Genomic DNA, 17,277 nt, shown 5'->3' on the forward strand with positions numbered 1-17,277 from the left:
AAAAACATTTTGACTAAAATTATACAAAACAGAAATTTGAAGTCTGCACACCGAAAATGATGTAATCATCGAATCATGGCAAAATGTTTATACATCGACTTATCAAAATAATGAACTTTTTACAGAATTCATCTCTAGTCGAAATTGTTAACAGTACACTTCAGATGTAATAGTGTTGAGACTGAATGGTTGAGACCTGACCTCACACACATATATATATATATATATATATATATATATATATATATATATATATATATATATATATATATATATATATATATATATATATATATATATATATATATACACACACACACACACACATATATATATATATATATATATATATATATATAATATCAACAAGTCTCAGTCCTAAGAACAACTTTGATCAGACTTTGATTCCCTAGATTTAGCTGGAACACATTGAACACAGCCCTTAAAATAATAAACGGGGGACATCTAGTGGAGACATTGCACAGGGATTCAACGCAGATAAAATCTGCTAGAAATAAACCCATAAAATATTAAAATGACTTCTAGCTGAAAAAACAGATGTCTTTGTCTTGTGTCTCTTTCACGTGTTTTACTTTCATATTTTTATTTTCATCTTTTGCTTGAACGCTTGCTTTTGTATGGGCGTCCATCGTCAATCGATTAACCGACGCGCATCCTCGAGTTCGATTGCTCCGGTCTGCAGTCACGTGTTTTGACAGGAAACATGGCGGACGAGGACGCGAACGCGAAAGTTGTGAGCGAAGACTCTCGTGCGAAAGAAGAAGGACCAGAGCCAACGGGACCGGGGCAAGATGAAGCGGTCAACGGTACCGAGGAGGTACGGAGGGACAAGCCGGCGGACAGCTCGTGGTCGGCGCCGATCTTTTCGTTTGCTCGTAAAGCGTCGGAGACGCTGAGCAGTGTAAACAACTACAGCGCTGGCACACAACAACACACCTCTGATCACATCAAACCAGCAGGTATGACACGTGCTCAACATGCTGATATTCGAGGAAAGAAATACAAATATCATAATTTAGCAACAGCGTTGATAAACGGTACTATTTTTGTGGGGATGTGCCAGTAAGACACTGTTTATCTCTTTTATAGCCATATGATGCTATTAAAACGACCCATTATCTTACAGAACCAATGGGAATGCTTGATTTTTTGTGAAAGGACGCTGTTTGGACTAATTCCTTGTCTTTTTGATCACCAGTGTAGAGCTGTGCCTGACCAGAGTGTGAATGTCCCATCTGCCACTGTGCGGAAGACACTTTTTTTCAATAATGTCACTTCTCCTTTTATGGTTTATGTGATGTAAAGCAAAGCACTGCGTTGTGTTTTCCCTCATTCATGAGGATATGAAGAACGTGCACCTGCTTCCTGATTCTACAAATATACATTCTCCTGCAGGAACTTCCGCTTCCGTTCACGTTCCGTTTTGTTATTGTATGGTATTGTAATGGATAACTCGCTTTGTTTGGCTTTTGCACTGAGTGTATTCGAGTTCACATTGGCCTTATGACCGTCGCAGGAAGCGTTCGCAGGTGTGTTACTGTAGCCATTTGTGATGGCTGTTTGGATCTGTTCAGGTATGAAGGATCCCATGGCAGTGGAGAGGTCAAACCTCCTCAGCATGATGAAGCTCAGCATTAAGGTTCTCATCCAGTCTTCCCTCAGTCTCGGACGGACGCTCGATTCGGATTATCCACCCCTGCAGCAGTTCTTTGTGGTTCTGGAGCACTGCCTTAAACATGGTTTGAAAGGTGCGAGTTAATGTGGATACGACACTGGCCGTAATTCATTTATGGGTGTATAACCTAATTGTTCCTGATTTTTCCTCCTGGCAGCAAGGAAATCTTTCATTGGTCAGAATAAGTCTATCTGGGCTCCACTGGAGTTGATAGAGAAGCTTTGCCCGGAGTCAGCTGACATCGCCACTAGTGTGCGGGATATGCCCGGACTCAAGTAAGCGTCTCTTGAACGTAACGTCGTATTTGAAGCAGAGAGCAGAATTGTTTTTGTATATTTATGAGGTTTTCTGTTTGGTTTTAGGACAGGACTCGGACGAGCTCGAGCGTGGATGCATTTGGCCCTCATGCAGAAAAAAATCGCAGACTACATGAAAGTTCTTATAAATAGGCGAGACCTTCTTGGGTGAGAGGGCGTCCTTTCATTTTTAGGATGTACACATAGAATTATGTGTAGTTGTGTGCTGAAGTAATTTTTCTCTTTTTTTCTCTTAGAGAGTTTTATGAGGAAGGCTCTCTTATCCTGGAAGAGGAAGGTGTCGTGATTGTGGGCATGCTGGTGGGTCTCAATGTGATCGATGCCAATCTGTGTGTGAAAGGAGAAGATCTGGATTCTCAGGTGACGTGTGCCATCATGGAAACTTTGACAGCAGTGCGACAGGCTGTGAATAACAATGTCTTCTCATTGAAACAGGTGTGTGTCATTGATTTCTCATTGTACCTGAAAGATCCACAAGTCACTGAGGCCAAACAAGAGTGAGTAAAGACTGACCGATCTTTATGACGTATGGATTATTATGACCATTATTATGATTTGTGGTCATTTGGTTAATAATAAATCAAATAAACTGCTTTTTTTTTTTGAAGTTTTCAAATCAAATAAGAATCATTGAAGCATAAATCGCTTAGCCGGCAAATTTTAGGAATTGTATTACACAAGTAATCAGATATTCATTACAGCTAATGAAAATATTATAATGTTTCTTTTTTTTTCACTCTTACGGCAAACAGTGACACAAAAATGACAGCCATCCTTGACCAGAAACATTACATTGAAGAGCTGAACCGCCATCTCAGCTGCACGGTGACGGATCTACAGGCTAAGATGGACTCGCTGGAGAAGACCAACTGCAAACTCATTGAGGAGGTCAGGATCTTCAAATTCAATCTGCTTGGATTTTGTTAGGACAATAGATCAATGTCGTTTGATGTGACGTGATGTTGGTGTCTCTGTTCAGATCACAGCGGCCACAGACAGAATCAACGCTCTACGTGAGGAGCAGGAACAGCTTAGAGAGGAAAATGCGAATATTCTCCAGAACAGTCAGAGGAAAGAGGAGGTTAGATCTTGACACTTTCACGTTTGTTTCCCCCTTGCAACATTTTGTAGAAAAAGCTAAAGAATCAAGACACATTGAGATGTAGTTCCTCATACTTTGGTTTAGTGAGATCAAAGCTTTGAATGTGTTGGAGTGTTCTAGAGGTGAAGGAATTGTGTTTGAATTGGAAGAGGATGAGATCTCTTTAATGTCTCAATTATTTCTCCAACACCACGAGATCGAATGAAAAGCAAACTTTTGCATGTCTGCGTCTCGGATATTTCTCCGGAGAAAAAGATACAGAGATCTCACAAATATCTCCATTAGAGTTTCAGAAGAGATCTCAACATTGTCTCAGATTTGTCAAGTCTGCAGTCAAAAGATTTCAATATAAAGTCAAACATTTCTCATCAAATTGACTCAAATTTGACCTCTCAGTCATTCATAATTGTCTCATTTGCTTCTATTTTCATTTCTGAGCAAATAAATTGCTAAAATACCTACAGCACAACTAAGCGCTATGAAAGAGCAACCTGAGCAATACAAATGTCTGTTTTAAGGTGTCTCTTCAGGACAGTCAGGTGGAGTTGGAAACATACCGGCAGACGCGGCAGGGTTTGGATGAAATGTACAATGTCGTTTGGAAGCAGTACAAGGAGGAGAAACGAATCCGGCAGGTGAGACTGAACACCAACCGACGTAACAACAATGACTGCATTCTGTGGAACCAATCGCAAAAACTGCCTGCACACTTTGACCCATCAGGAGCTGCAGAAGGAGCTGGAACTACAGGTAGGTCTGAAGCAGGAAATGGACGTGGCCATGAAGCTTCTGGAAAAGGACACACATGAGAAACTGGACACGCTGGTCGCACTGCGACAACAGCTGGATCAGGTCAAGAATCTCAATTTACAGATGTTCAACAAGGCACAGGTACTGCACTCTGTTGTCTTTAAAGCATGCAACTTTTTATAGGTTTACATGGAACCAGTTTAAACACATTAAATCTGGTTGAACCAATCAGGAGTCGGACCGAGTGTCCCAGAAAAAAGAGGAGGAGATGCTACAACTTGAAAAGAAGATGAATCAGATGGAGGCGGTCATGAAAGAACTGGAGCAGAGGTGATAAATTCATACCTCATGGTAAAGATGATATGTGGCCTTGGAAGCACATATATTACTTTTTTTAATGCCAAAAATCATTAGGATTTAAGTAAAGATCATGTTCCATGAAGATATTTTAGTTTTTTTGCACCCTCAGATTCCAGAGTTTTAAATAGTTGTATCGTCCTAACTTTCAGCTGATGTAAAAATCTCAATTGTGAGAAATTGACCCACATATTTTGTCCAGGGTCACATATGTATGTGGTAGTCACTCAATAAAATGTCACAGTTTACTTTATAAAAAATCTTAAATGTTTAAACAAGTGGCTGACTTTTAGCATGTTTTATAGTAAAAGCCACAAAGCTTCAATTTTGATTTCACATGGGCTCCAAATCTTATGCAAATCCCCTCTGTGTCCTTCCTCTACAGGCTGCAAAATTCAGAAAATGTGCACAAAAACACAGATGAAAGCCAAAGCGAGCTGAAAGCAGAAATGAAAGGGAAAGTAAACGCCCTGCAGAAGCGTCTCGCTGACCTGGACACGCTCAGGTTAGCTGTGGTCTCCATAAGCACTTTTCACCGTGATAATTCCTCCCTTATCTGCTCTACGAGGCTTTACAGCTGGTGTTCTTTTTCCCGGCAGGGCGGGACTGGAGTCAGAGCTGAGCAATGAGAAGGAACAGCGACAGAAGCTGCAGAAAGAGCTGCAGAGAGAACAGGACAACAGCGCAGAGCTGCGCACTCAGCTGCAGCAGCTGCAAGGCCTGCAGATGGTGCGATACACAGTTTAGAGGCAGAACACAACTGAACAAGAACGAATTTGTTGATTTGAAGTTTATCAGGTAGAAGTTTGATCTTCGTCTTTATGCAGGAACTGCTTGAACTTCGTAAGGAGAAGAAACAGCTTCAGCAGCTCTGTGAGGAGCAGGAAAAGGCCCTGCAGGAGATGGGCCTTCATCTTAGCCAGTAAGGGCTTCCCTACTTCATCATCATAGTCTCCAAACCTGCAGTACTATCATATCACATTTCACATTGAAATCCTGCTTTTAGGTCCAAACTAAAGATGGAAGACTTTAAAGAAGTCAACAAGGCCTTGAAGGTACAAGAGCATTTAAGGAGTTCATTTCAAATCAGCCAAATATTTTTGTTGCCTGTCTAAACAACATTTGTTTTTCATTATTCTTTTTAATGAACAGTTTGAAGGGAGAGGGAATTCAATGTATAGACTGTTGAGTCACATAGAGTCCCTGTAGATTATTTCTGATGACAAGCAAAAGAAATAACAAGTAAATTACATCAGCTAGCAAATTCAAAGTATGTCTAGCCAGTATTATTTTGGGTTACCAGTTGAAGAACCGTTACGTGGCTAAACTTAAATGCGACAAAGTTAGACGACCCATCGAACAAATTGTTTATTTAATAAATTAATATAGACTGAAATTTTGAATTTTATAAATTAAATATAAATAGTTATATTATAAACAAACACAGACCTGAAGTTACCTTCAGGCCAGACGTGTGCATTCCATGAAACCGTCAATTAAATGCCACGAATAAATATTTACTGAGTTAATGAAATTTATAATTTGCTCCTAAAATCTGGAGCCAAACTGCAGGTGTGAATAACTGCTTGAAAATCATAATTTTTATGCCGATATTTTAAGACATGGCATAATTTCTTTGTTGCATTACATGACAGTTAAGAAAGTCCTATCCTTAATATGAGTATTGTGATTGACAGATTTTGGTTTTCTGGATGTTTTTTAGGGTCATGCCTGGCTAAAGGACGACGAAGCCACACAGTGTAAACAATGCGAGAAAGAGTTTTCGATCTCCCGGAGGAAAGTAAGTACCGTTTTACTCAAGCGCTGTGCAATTGATCGGAACAGTCGATTTTGGCTTCCAACAATTTAAAAACAAAGTCAGACGATTATTGTGCAGTGCTGCGTTTTGCAAGGATCTACAGCAGTGCTTATTTTGATTTGTTTTGTTTTGGGAAAGTCAATGAGTAACACTGTAAAAAACTCAATATTGGCTAAATTAATTGTGATAAATTGTTACTCTGTGACTCTCGTTCTCTTTTGCAGCACCATTGCAGGAACTGTGGAGACATCTACTGCAACAGTTGCTCCAGTAATGAGCTCGCCCTGCCCTCGTACCCCAAACCGGTCCGCGTCTGTGACGTCTGTCATTCTCTTCTGCTCCAGCGGAGCACCATCGGCTCCTGACGACACTCACATCCGCTGATCGTGTGCGTGTGGAACTACAGATTTGTTTTGGTAGTTTATGATTAACACTAACGGTTATGCGTTAACTATCCCGTGGCATATTTGGCTTGTTTGATTGAAACCTTGATGTCAAATCGTAGCCCACGCAGAGTTTTTTGCAGGATGATTCTAGGCCATAACAACAGTAACATTAGAATGAATTATTGTATTTTTATTGATAGTCTCCATTTTAGGGAGAGAACTAACACATCTGAGCCTTTCAAGCGTTCGCCTTTGGTGGATGCAGAGGATTTATACGCTATGCTTTTTTGATCTCTTGTTGAAATATTGTCAATATTTGTAATCTTTTGTAAATTCTGATAAGGGAGTAATGAAGTCCAATGCATGTGTTTTGCGTGATTGTTTAAGGAGACTCAATGCAATTATGCCAATATTTTATCTGTTTGTTTTCAGTTTATGTGTGTACTATAAAGATTGGATCCACAAGTCGTGCATGTCAAACTTGTAACAAACAACACCAGCTTACGAGGGAGCAGCGCTCTCATTGGTCAAAAAAGGGGGACCAGTTACTACATAATATCAGTAAAATAATCTGAAGTTTTTGGGAAATAAATTCAACTAAGAAAATCTTTTAGACAACCATTATTTTATCAATTAATCATGTGTTAATCACAAGATCGTGATTGATAACGTTACAATAAGGTTTTGTGTGTTAACATTACCTAACATAAACTCAAAATTACCAATACTTTGTTCATTTTAATTTTCAAACACATTTTGACAATCAAAAATTGTGACTGTTAACATTAGTGAACTAACATTAATATTGTATTACATAAACGAAGATGAATAAATGCTGAAAACGATATTGCTCATTGTTAGTTAATACTTTTGTTAATGTTAACAAAAACAGCCTCATTGTTAAGCATGTTATGTTGTATGTTGGTAAAAAAATGTATGGGATTAACTGTATGCAAAACTGAAGAGCAAATAGATATTTTCCATTTTTCTTAGTTCACTAAAACTAATCAAAGATAACTTTTTATGTGACTTTTTACACTCGGAATACAAAAAGTATATTTTAGATTGTATGACAAGTTCCTATGTTGTGTAAGTGAGAATGCTTTATTTGTCTCCTGTTTATAAAGCTGTAATGAAGTTTAGAAATCCTGGAAATTTGATAGAATTTTACATGATTTAATAAACACTGCCTCAAAGTATTAATTCACCTGTAAAAAAATCAAGGAATCAGACATGTGTTCACTCTGTGTACTTCACTCAAAACACAGGTTTGGTACAATGCTGGCAAACAACTGTGTCATGCTTCTAAATGAAATCCCAATCATTTCCAACCCAATTTTGAAATCGTACTTTAAAATAATACAAAAAAATCATATTTTCCTTAACTATCAACCACAATGAAGCTTTGAGTGCATGCAAAACACCTTTGATGGAGAGGGAAGTTTGAGATATGACATGCTACAATCACTGTGCAAAGACGTCAACGTGTACCTAAGGCTTTGATAAGGTTGGCCCACAGTGTCCCCCTTTTAAAAAAAACAATCATCTCTTCACTATAAAAACAGATTAACAGGCACCTCTCCAGTGTGCAACATGGATAAACATTTTCTCTTAAACATAAATTAATAAATCTCAATACAAAAATAAAAGGAAACAGAGCAAAAGAAGCTTGCTTGTGCACAATACAAAGAACAGCAAACACAGCCATCTTCGAAGAAAGGGAACATAGAACGACAAGAAAACCAAATGAAAGGACACCAGTTTGCCACAGCTATGAAGCAGCCCATCATCCAAAAGCTACATCCCCCACCCTCCTCCCATTCCGCTGTTGAGGCCATTCATCCCCATCGATCCGCGGCTGCCTCCGCCATAGTAACTGCTGCCCATTCCGGCCTGATTACCTGACAGGAGGGAGAAATACACATTTTAGGACCAGGGAGTTCTGAAAGAAGCTTGAACTATGACAGTGATATGTCAAATCCTACACTACTTGGACCCCTAAAATAATTACATTGCCCTTTTACAGAATATGTGGTGCTCAATGACATAATCATGAATTAACTAAGGTTTACTGTTGGCTGTTATGACTTTGATCGATAATGTTTTATGTTGTATCTATAATATTTGCAATCTGGAACAACCATTCTCTGAAAGCAAGTCCATTTATTGTAAATATGCCCAGACAGCCCAACTTAGTTTTTAAACCGTGACTACATTCCCAACACAGCATTCATACCTCATTGCTTAAATATAGCTTGTTGTTCTATGTAGTCTTCAAAAGAAAAACAGATCAATTAATGTCTTATAAATCATACATCTCATAATCATACATGTAACTGAACCTACAACGTTACAATAAACTCTTCAATCCCATTACCTCCGCCTCTAATGAGATATTTTAAACCCAAGTTATAAAACCTCAGAACTGCATATTAGTGTCAAATGGTACAAATGTATTATTATATTCGAGGTATTACAACAAAGATACTATGTTAAGGTCAATGTAAGACAAGCTTTATTAAAAATGATATTAATTGGTATTGAAGTACTGTATTTACCTGATCGGCTACAACAGGATAACACGAAAGGATTTTAATCTGGCATTACAAACAGCTACCCCTAGGGGTCCAAGGGCGATAGGATTTGGCATGGCACCGGCTAGCAGACCTACGGAAGAGCTGACACTCACTGTAGTCGCTGTAACCGCCCATGCCACTCTGGTTACCATAACCACCGCTGTAGCCAGAGCTCATCTGCTGGCTGCTGTGTCCGTAAGACGACTGGTTTCCTGAACATCAACAGTAGTGCATTATTATGCATTATAGCTGCTGACCACATTCACTCAATATGCGTTTCTAATGTCACACGGAGTGAGAAGGATGTCTTACCCATTCCGCCCATCATCTGACCTCCATATCCTCCACCTCCGCTCCCTGATGTTGAGTTTAGGAACAGCTCCACGTAACGGTGCTCTGCACGACAATGACAAGTGTCAATCAGATAGGAAAGCTTGGGGTAAACGTACGCTACCTTGTTGGTGTTTGCAGGCAATATAGTGTTGATATTTCTTGAATATTCTTTAAAGGACAGTGTAGCAAAAACTGGAAATTCTGTTCACATTTATGCCCAACACTTGCATGACTTTCTCGAGTTGAACACAAATGCAAAAATGGCTGGCGACCTGACAGCAATAGACACTGCCTTTTGTTACAAATTGGTTTCAACACTAAGGAATGAGTAAACAATGACAGAATCTTTTCGGGGCGACCTCTGACTTACGCATGTTGGCTTTGTCTTTGGACATGGCTGCCACGGCGTCCTCATGGGTAGCAAACTCTACATCCGCCTCGCCCGTTACTCGCCCATCAGGGCCGATCTCCAAATGAACGCGCACCGGGTTCAGTGGAGAGAAGAACTAGAAAAATCGAGACTGATGATTAACAGACAAAAAACATTCGGACTACGCGAAGAGGATGCTGATCATATAAAAAATATTTGTTTCACATTGACCCACATTGTATATGTCAGTTTCAGTGGCCCTGTATGGAAGGCCTCTCATATGCACGCAGTGACCCGTCGTGCTCTGAAAGGACGATCCTCCGTCTCCATATCGGCCATCTCAGAACAAAAACAAGGTAAACAATCATTCTGTCTGATAAGCTTTGCACTGTTTACTTGATTTAACTGCAAACCGTTTTATCTATAGAGGAGGTTGATAGTCATGATGAAGACAGCAAAATTCAAAGATTTATCTACACAGGAACAATGTCAAGTCATTATAGTTTGTGTTGTGCGTTGTTTAAAAGTGGCTTTGTTTTACAAACAATGATGTCTTAAATCATTCACTGAGCAGGACAAAGGCCACTGTATCAAAGATAAAAAAATCTTTGATCAACCTTATTTTCAGTCAATTCTTATATTTTATTACGTGTTGCTGCGGTGAGCACAAGGCTTGTTTTAACACATTTGTGCTAAAATGAATCGGTCAACAATCAAATACTTAAGATAACTTTGTTTACTTGCCGATACCTCAACAAATGTTCTTTTTTCGAAGACGTTTTATTTAGCTCGACCATAAACGTTCTTACCTCCCCCGTATCCTCCACGTCTCATTCTTTCAAAGGAGACTCCTCGGCCCGTGCTGTTGTAGCCACGGCCGCCGCCCCCAGGCCTGTCATAGGGACCCGGTCTCTGCATGCCCATGACCTTCCGCTGCGGCTCATAGTGTGTGCGTACCTCCGCACGGCTGCTCTTGAAGATCTCTATATACCTAAGAATATACACCCAGAGTGATGGCACCAGGTCCTAGGAGCAGTATTAATAAGGCCTGTCCAAACTGGTTTATGAAATAGACGCACTTATACAGAATCCGTCTGGGCACAAAATTACTCTCAGCGTTTCGGAAAAAAGGACACAGATAGACACAAAAGATTTAACCCTTATATTGAAATTCATTCAACCCTTTATTACGAGGAACTTTTCTTATGGTCACCCAAAAGCTGGCGTTTTTCTGACTCTGGTTTTGTTGGACTGCCTCACTTGTGGAAAGGAATAAAGAGCAAAGCACTTTCGCCTGTTAGGTCGTAACTTAGCATTACCTGTTGGACTGGATCCTCGTGATTTGAAGTCTTCAGAACGAAAGAGAAACAGAGAGATTCCTTCTGCATTACTTTTAGTGCTGAGTGCCCATTTGACAAGGTTCTAGCCAATGAAAAGACAGCTTGTTTTTAATCATCTTTATGAGTTTCAAGTCCAGAAACTGTCTGACCAATAACCAAATAAAAGAAACAGTACCTATTTTTACAATTCTGTTTGATACAGCAGTCCCTATCTAAGAAAATTCCTGAACAAAAAGAAACGAAAGTATTCGTTAGTAGCCAATGGAAAAGGATGTTTGCAGCTCATTCGGCGAAACACGTGACAATCCAGATGAGCTTTAAAGTGATAGTTCAACCAAAAATAAATCACTCACCCTTCTGTCATTTCATAACCTGTATGACTTTCTTTCTTCCTTCCGCAGAACACATAGACAATATTTTTTAAATGTTGTTAACTGGACCCCATTCACTTGCATTGGTTTTGTGTCCACACAATACAAATGAATGAGGTCCAGAGCTGTTCGTTTCCCAAAATATCTTATATAAGAAAGTCATAAAGGTAAATGATGACAGAATTTTCCTCTTTGGGTGGAGCATCACTTTAAGTGTGGAACTTTACCACATTACATTTAGCTATCTCCACCAAGTTGATTTCTTCTTTAAGTCAACCGATTCTCAATGGTTCACTCAGCACTAATAAAAGAGCACAATACGGCCTGCAGAGAAATTCTGAGGCTACTTTTCTTGTAGATGTTTAGATCAAAAAAGTAATCCGGCATATGTCTCACTATTGGTTGATGTTGAGTCATGTGTGGCCATTCTGCAATGGATGATTTTGTGAGGGGAACACCATAAGAAAAGCAATGTATCCAGGCAACCAACCAGCCATCCCCACCTGTGCCCTATTCTTTCCTTGTGTTTCTTTAGAGCCTTTTCGGCTATATCCTGTGAAGCAAACTGCACGAAGGCCTCCCCCGTACTCCTCCCCTGGAAGTCCACCGGCAATGTTATCCCATTTGGCACGATTTCCAACCCTTCAACCCAAGGACAGATAACCCCAGTGGGGGACAAATTAAATCACAAGCCCATTAACAAGACTTCTCTATAATTCTCTATGGGTTTCTCTTTAGTCACATGTCAACATAAACATGGGGCCTTGCAATACAAAGTATTCTCAAGTTAAAGAGGAAAGAAAAAAGGGTCACTTAAATCCTTTTGGCCATTTGTCTTAACCCTCTGTAGCCCCAGTAAATGCATCATAAATGATTTGCCTGTCTTTAGTGTGCAAAAATGCAATAGAAACTAAATAATGACATTACATTATTGTTTATTAGCTGGGATGGATGAAGTGAATATAGAAAGGGACCCCATGCTGGTGGTCCTGGTGGTTTTGTTTTGTTCTCAATTTGGTCCATCTATCTGTGATTGAAATGCTTAAAGCTTCTTTCAGAAAAGCTAAGTTTGCAAGAAATGGTCCAGTAAGCTAACTAATACATATCTGACATGTTGTAACAATTTGAGGACGGGACGATTCAAACTACTCAATTGACATACCGCCAAAAAACTGGACTATTTCCTCCTTGCTGCATCCGAAGGGCAGACCTCGAAGCCTAACCAGGCCATCTCCTCCCGTGTCTGGGCAATTGGGTCCGGTGTGCTTTAAAACCCAGTCCATCTCCACACTATTGGATTTGAATACTACAGCCGCATATGAATGTATTAGTGTGAGGTGACTTCAAGAACGTCTGTGACAAAGGCAACACCAGCTGCTTACCTTCTACATAACGGTGCCCCATGGTTTCACGGTCTTTCTTTATAGCAATTTTAAGATCTTCTTCCGATTCAAACTCAACAAATGCCTCTCCGCTCGGTCGTCCTTCTCTTGTATATGTGAAATGTACGCTTGTCCCGTTGTTCGCGATTTTGCACTCTGTGATCAAATTAAAAGAGTATTTCTATGTAAGGATGGTTGAAGAAAATACAGAAACATTTGTGCAGTTTTTCTTTACCTGAGAAAAATCTGTGCACTTCATCTACAGAGCAAGACCACGGAAGTCCTCGGACTCGGACCACAAGCCCCTCTCCATCCGCCATAATGGAAATGATCCTGCTCAATAGGTAAAGCAATTATTATTAAATATGTTTATAAAACGTTATTATTAAAAAACGTTATATAAGGATTAGATATATATTAATATGTTGTTTTATTCAATTCTCAAATGTTGTATTTCAGACAAGTCATCTGCTGACAGCACCCAATTGACATCATGGTTGAGCAACTCAGACACAACAGAAAAACGCAAAGCTAACAAAACCTACAGTTTTAAGATCCAGACGTAATATCAATAAAATACACTGTGTTTTTGACACAAACAACATACAAAAATGTATAAATACTTTTAATATCCATTGATCAGCTTAGTCTAAAAGCAAAATACACCGAGACGAAACAAACCGTGCCCCCGTTAACACGAAAAATGGCTCTTTACAAAAATAAATAGGTACATTTAACCAAAGAACATTTTTTATGTACGAAAATAAAATTGAAACTGTTAACTTAGCTTAGCGAGCTTTCTGAACCACATACCTTCTGATTAACACCCTTGGAGAGGCTTCGTTTACTCAACAGAAGCACGGCAACGTAATTTATCAGCCCCTAAACAAATGTAATGTACCGATAGTGCTCACTTAATCTTAGAAATGTTTACAGTATGTGTCTACTTATAAAAAAACGTCAAGAAGGAGACGCGAGTCTGAACATGAACGAGAAGCAGCTCGTTGATAATATGAGGCGGTTACAGATACGCTGAGGCGTTGCTGCCCCCTGCAGTTTCGGGTGTGACACTGCAACACTAAAATGAATCACGCCCTTAATTTAACACGTGGTGTGATGTTAAATATTGTGCGCGTTATCTAAAACACACCAACAAATGAAAACGTTTACGCTTATTTAACATTATGGAATAATAACATTTATTATTTGCGCAACGTTATGTTAAAGCGGCTTGCGATTTATCTGTATAGTGCACTATTTAAGTGTGCGTAAATGTGTCTATTTTTACACCGTGTCATTTGCGCCTGATGCTCTCCTGTAATTCCCCTCGTGCATTACATCATCCATCTTTCTTATATGTCATTTCATAAACTAATTGGAAGTGGCGCAGTTTAAACTAAAATAAAACTACGGAAGCAAAACTACAAAAAAACAAACCACTACTCCACGGATACGAAACGCACTCCTTTTGCAAAGATCTGGCAACCCTGTATGTTACGCTGGCCTGTTTTTGTTGTTGCTCAAGTCTCGTTTATCACATGATGCGAGTCACGTAGTCTGTACTGTTGTTAAATACCCCCTCACCCTAGTTTCTCTCCACCACTGCGCCTCCAGCCCTGGGTGTAGAAGTCTCACTTCTTCTGGTATCGCTAGACTGGCACTGCTTGTTAACTTGTAAAAATAACTTTGCATTATTGCGTACAAAGAGTCTGAACAGGTGCTGGACAGAAGGAGCATCGCCGAGACCTTGCGTCGGTTTATTTAGTAGTGAAGAGAGCATTTCGACCACGATGTCTGCCAACACGGAGCAAAGCAAGAGCTGCCCCATTCCCACGCGTGTCCTGCACCTCAAAGACTGGTCTCAACTACCGGACTGCTACAGTCAAACCCCTGGAGGGACTCTCTTCTCCACCACGCCAGGAGGTGAGATTGTAGAGTATATTTGATTTGGAGGAATGCGGATCTATTTATGATTGATGCATTGTAAAGGATGTGAAGCTTTGCAACATTGTATAAACATTAAAACAGCAATTGATGTTTTGTCATTTATTTCTTATATGCACCACGCGTGCGTTCCCAACTGTGTCTTTGGCTATCACTGGCGCTCCATTACGCACGTGCGTCCACCGTAAAGTTGACAAACATTGGACGATTTTAGACATTGTGCACTTTATCCCCACTCTATTTTGTCACCCACTGTACAGTTAGATCACATACGTGTTAACCCAGCGAATTTAACCCTGAAAAGCGCAGTTGATGTGTTCTTTCCAGCGCGTTACGCATGGATCGCGCAATATCACATTCCAGTTGCCACAAGCAAGCGTCAGTTATGCGCACAAAGTCTCAAACAGTTTCGACGATATAATCTAACTGACTGATGTTGTTATCTGGTTTTACGATTAACTGCCAAACGAGTACAAAACAATGCATCTAATCTCGTGAAAAACAAACGCTCGACCCAGTTCATGAAGGGCTGGCCCCTCGCATATTTTCAAGCTCTTTTGTCCGACTCTTGACAATCTCTCGCATGTGGCTGTAACTGTAGCGCCTTGCAGAGGAAAGGCCATTCTTAGAAACACCCCTCCTCCTACACAGCTGCTGTGGATTTCAGGAATAACAGCCGAGATGGGTTCATTGGGTCCACTCGGTGTGGAAACTCAAATATAACTCTGGGAATCTCATGAACTGTGGCGAGAACATTGTGGAAAATGTTGTACGTTTCAAAACGCTGCAGTTAAAGTGTGCGAAACATGCATTCTTCAACTGCGAACAAATGAAAAGTGGTCTTCCTCCTGAAATGGAGGGGCTGGTATCCACGCATTACCCTGACCAGAGCGACCCACAGTTCTGACTGCTGTGCTGTATATCCAACCACTGTCACCATCTCAGTCCACACCCTTGACCACCCCCCACCCCCTTTGTCCGGAACACATTGAACTAAATAGCAGAGGTTGCATAACATGTTTTTCAGTCACTGGTAGAGCTTCAACAGGAGCACAGATAGCACTAACTTCTGCGCAGGTCAAACTTCGGAGATCACATTCAGTTAATACATCAAAGTAATTCATTCGTATGACTAACCCCAATTTTACGACGTTAGCTACAAATATTCTGTTGGTTATATTTTTCTAGCTTCAACTTGCATTTGTAAACATTTTGTTTGGGGGAAGCATTTGTCTGTTTTTCTGTGCTAAAACTCCTGTTCAATTGTTAGTACAAACTGTTCTACAATTGTTTATGTCACCTGCAGCCTACAATGTAAATATGTTTTTGTGAGCATGTGATTGGCTACATAACACATGTCCCACCCCTCCTCCAGGAACTCGGATCATTTACGACAGAAAGTTCCTCCTCGACTGTAGAAACTCTCCTATCGCCCGGACCCCACCCTGCTGTTTGCCCCAGATTCCTGGGGTAACCATTCCTTCACAACATCCCATGTCCAAACTTCAAGATCTCAAAGAGGAACTGGAGGAGGAAAAGGATCTGGGAGGTAAAAATTTGTGTTTTCTCAAAACTACAACTACTGCTATTTGCCTTTCATAACAATGCAGCTTCTTGGAAACAGGCTTATGTTTTTCCCTTTTTTAGCTGATGAAAGCCAGTTCGAGATGGACATTTGAATCATTCATCTACCTCCTGTGGAGAATTTCTCTATGTGCTGGGACGTTACTGGCACGATCAGCAGATGTCACATATTTACTAGATTACAGGGCTTTTTAAAGAGCTAAACACCTAAAGAGTGTTTTATTCTTTTGTTTGAAAGTATTTGATATCAGTTTACCAGAAACAAAGTGGTGGTTGTTTATCAGTGGCGTTGTTTTGAAATCTCTTTATTGTACATATGGTACTTTCTACTTTTTTTAAAATAAGACAATGTAGCTTTACACATGGGACAAAACCATGGCAAAAACTCTTCCTTTTGAGCAATAAATGAGCAAACATGATTGTTTATTGGTAAGGGTCGACTTAAAGGCAAATGAATGTCTGTAGCAGGAGATGGCGTTTCACCTCGAATCACATCAGAAGATAAATGTACCAGCATGTGCCCTCAGGGTTTCCCTGGTGTTTCAATTGCCTGGATTTCCTCAGGTTTTATTATTTTGATTAAAATAAATGACACACTTAAATGTTGATGTGTTTTTTTTGTTTTGTCAACACTGTGCTGGAGTATTGAATGTCATTGTAAGAATTTAGAGGCATCTCCACCCCTCCCCTTTACATTTACATGTAGCAGACGTTTTTATCCAAAGTGACTTACAGATGAGGTAAACAATGGAAGCAATTGGGACAACAAAAAGCATAAAAATTAGTCATTTAGCAGACGTTTTTATCCAAAGCGACTTACAAAGAGTTCAGGGAGCAATAGCATAAGTGCAATCCAAAAGCACTAAGGCGCCTGACAAATAATTAAAAGGTCATGTTCTTGCTAAATTGCTAACAAAAAAGATAACAGATCTATGAAACGCCCCCTTTAA

The 17,277-nt window shown here is 39.9% G+C and overlaps 3 protein-coding genes across 6 annotated transcripts; 2 read left to right on the top strand and 1 right to left on the bottom strand.

Moving 5' to 3' along the window:
• The first annotated feature begins 638 nt into the window (after positions 1-638).
• On the top strand, positions 639-7,639 carry rufy1 (RUN and FYVE domain containing 1). 2 transcript variants are annotated; one of them, XR_013787894.1, is made up of 18 exons: positions 673-980; positions 1,596-1,769; positions 1,854-1,971; positions 2,059-2,160; positions 2,250-2,373; positions 2,449-2,510; positions 2,766-2,901; positions 2,993-3,094; positions 3,634-3,750; positions 3,839-4,006; positions 4,098-4,195; positions 4,608-4,727; positions 4,822-4,951; positions 5,050-5,144; positions 5,229-5,277; positions 5,946-6,023; positions 6,266-6,457; positions 6,860-6,963. XR_013787894.1 is itself a non-coding variant. In XM_079479163.1 (17 exons), the coding sequence occupies exons 1-17, from the start codon at positions 725-727 to the stop codon at positions 6,404-6,406; spliced, it is 2,070 nt and encodes a 689-aa protein (XP_079335289.1). In that variant the 5' UTR covers positions 639-724; the 3' UTR covers positions 6,407-7,639. The 2 variants fall into 2 exon arrangements, 1 of the variants encoding a protein (XP_079335289.1); XM_079479163.1 differs by having other exon boundaries at positions 639-980; positions 6,266-7,639.
• On the bottom strand, positions 7,490-13,896 carry hnrnph1 (heterogeneous nuclear ribonucleoprotein H1). 3 transcript variants are annotated; one of them, XR_013787895.1, is made up of 12 exons: positions 13,613-13,873; positions 13,035-13,132; positions 12,800-12,955; positions 12,580-12,723; positions 11,921-12,059; positions 10,516-10,697; positions 9,942-10,045; positions 9,707-9,842; positions 9,316-9,399; positions 8,986-9,215; positions 8,664-8,699; positions 7,515-8,328 (listed from the first exon to the last, which is right to left on the bottom strand). XR_013787895.1 is itself a non-coding variant. In XM_079479164.1 (11 exons), exons 2-11 carry the CDS (start codon positions 13,117-13,119, stop codon positions 8,225-8,227), a joined length of 1,233 nt encoding a protein of 410 aa, XP_079335290.1. In that variant the 5' UTR covers positions 13,120-13,132; positions 13,613-13,895; the 3' UTR covers positions 7,490-8,224. The 3 variants fall into 3 exon arrangements, 2 of the variants coding, with proteins under 2 accessions (XP_079335290.1, XP_079335291.1); XM_079479164.1 differs by lacking the exon at positions 8,664-8,699 and having other exon boundaries at positions 7,490-8,328; positions 9,117-9,215; positions 13,613-13,895; XM_079479165.1 differs by lacking the exon at positions 8,664-8,699 and having other exon boundaries at positions 7,512-8,328; positions 13,613-13,896.
• Positions 13,897-13,905: 9 nt separating this feature from the next.
• Positions 13,906-16,933, top strand: eif4ebp3l (eukaryotic translation initiation factor 4E binding protein 3, like). The gene is made up of 3 exons (XM_079479166.1): positions 13,906-14,722; positions 16,119-16,292; positions 16,391-16,933. Exons 1-3 carry the CDS (start codon positions 14,590-14,592, stop codon positions 16,420-16,422), a joined length of 339 nt encoding a protein of 112 aa, XP_079335292.1. The 5' UTR covers positions 13,906-14,589; the 3' UTR covers positions 16,423-16,933.
• Positions 16,934-17,277: the final 344 nt, after the last annotated feature.

Source organism: Barbatula barbatula, assembly GCF_947034865.1.
Source record: "Barbatula barbatula genome assembly, chromosome: 18".
Taxonomy (NCBI): Eukaryota; Metazoa; Chordata; class Actinopteri; order Cypriniformes; family Nemacheilidae; genus Barbatula; species Barbatula barbatula.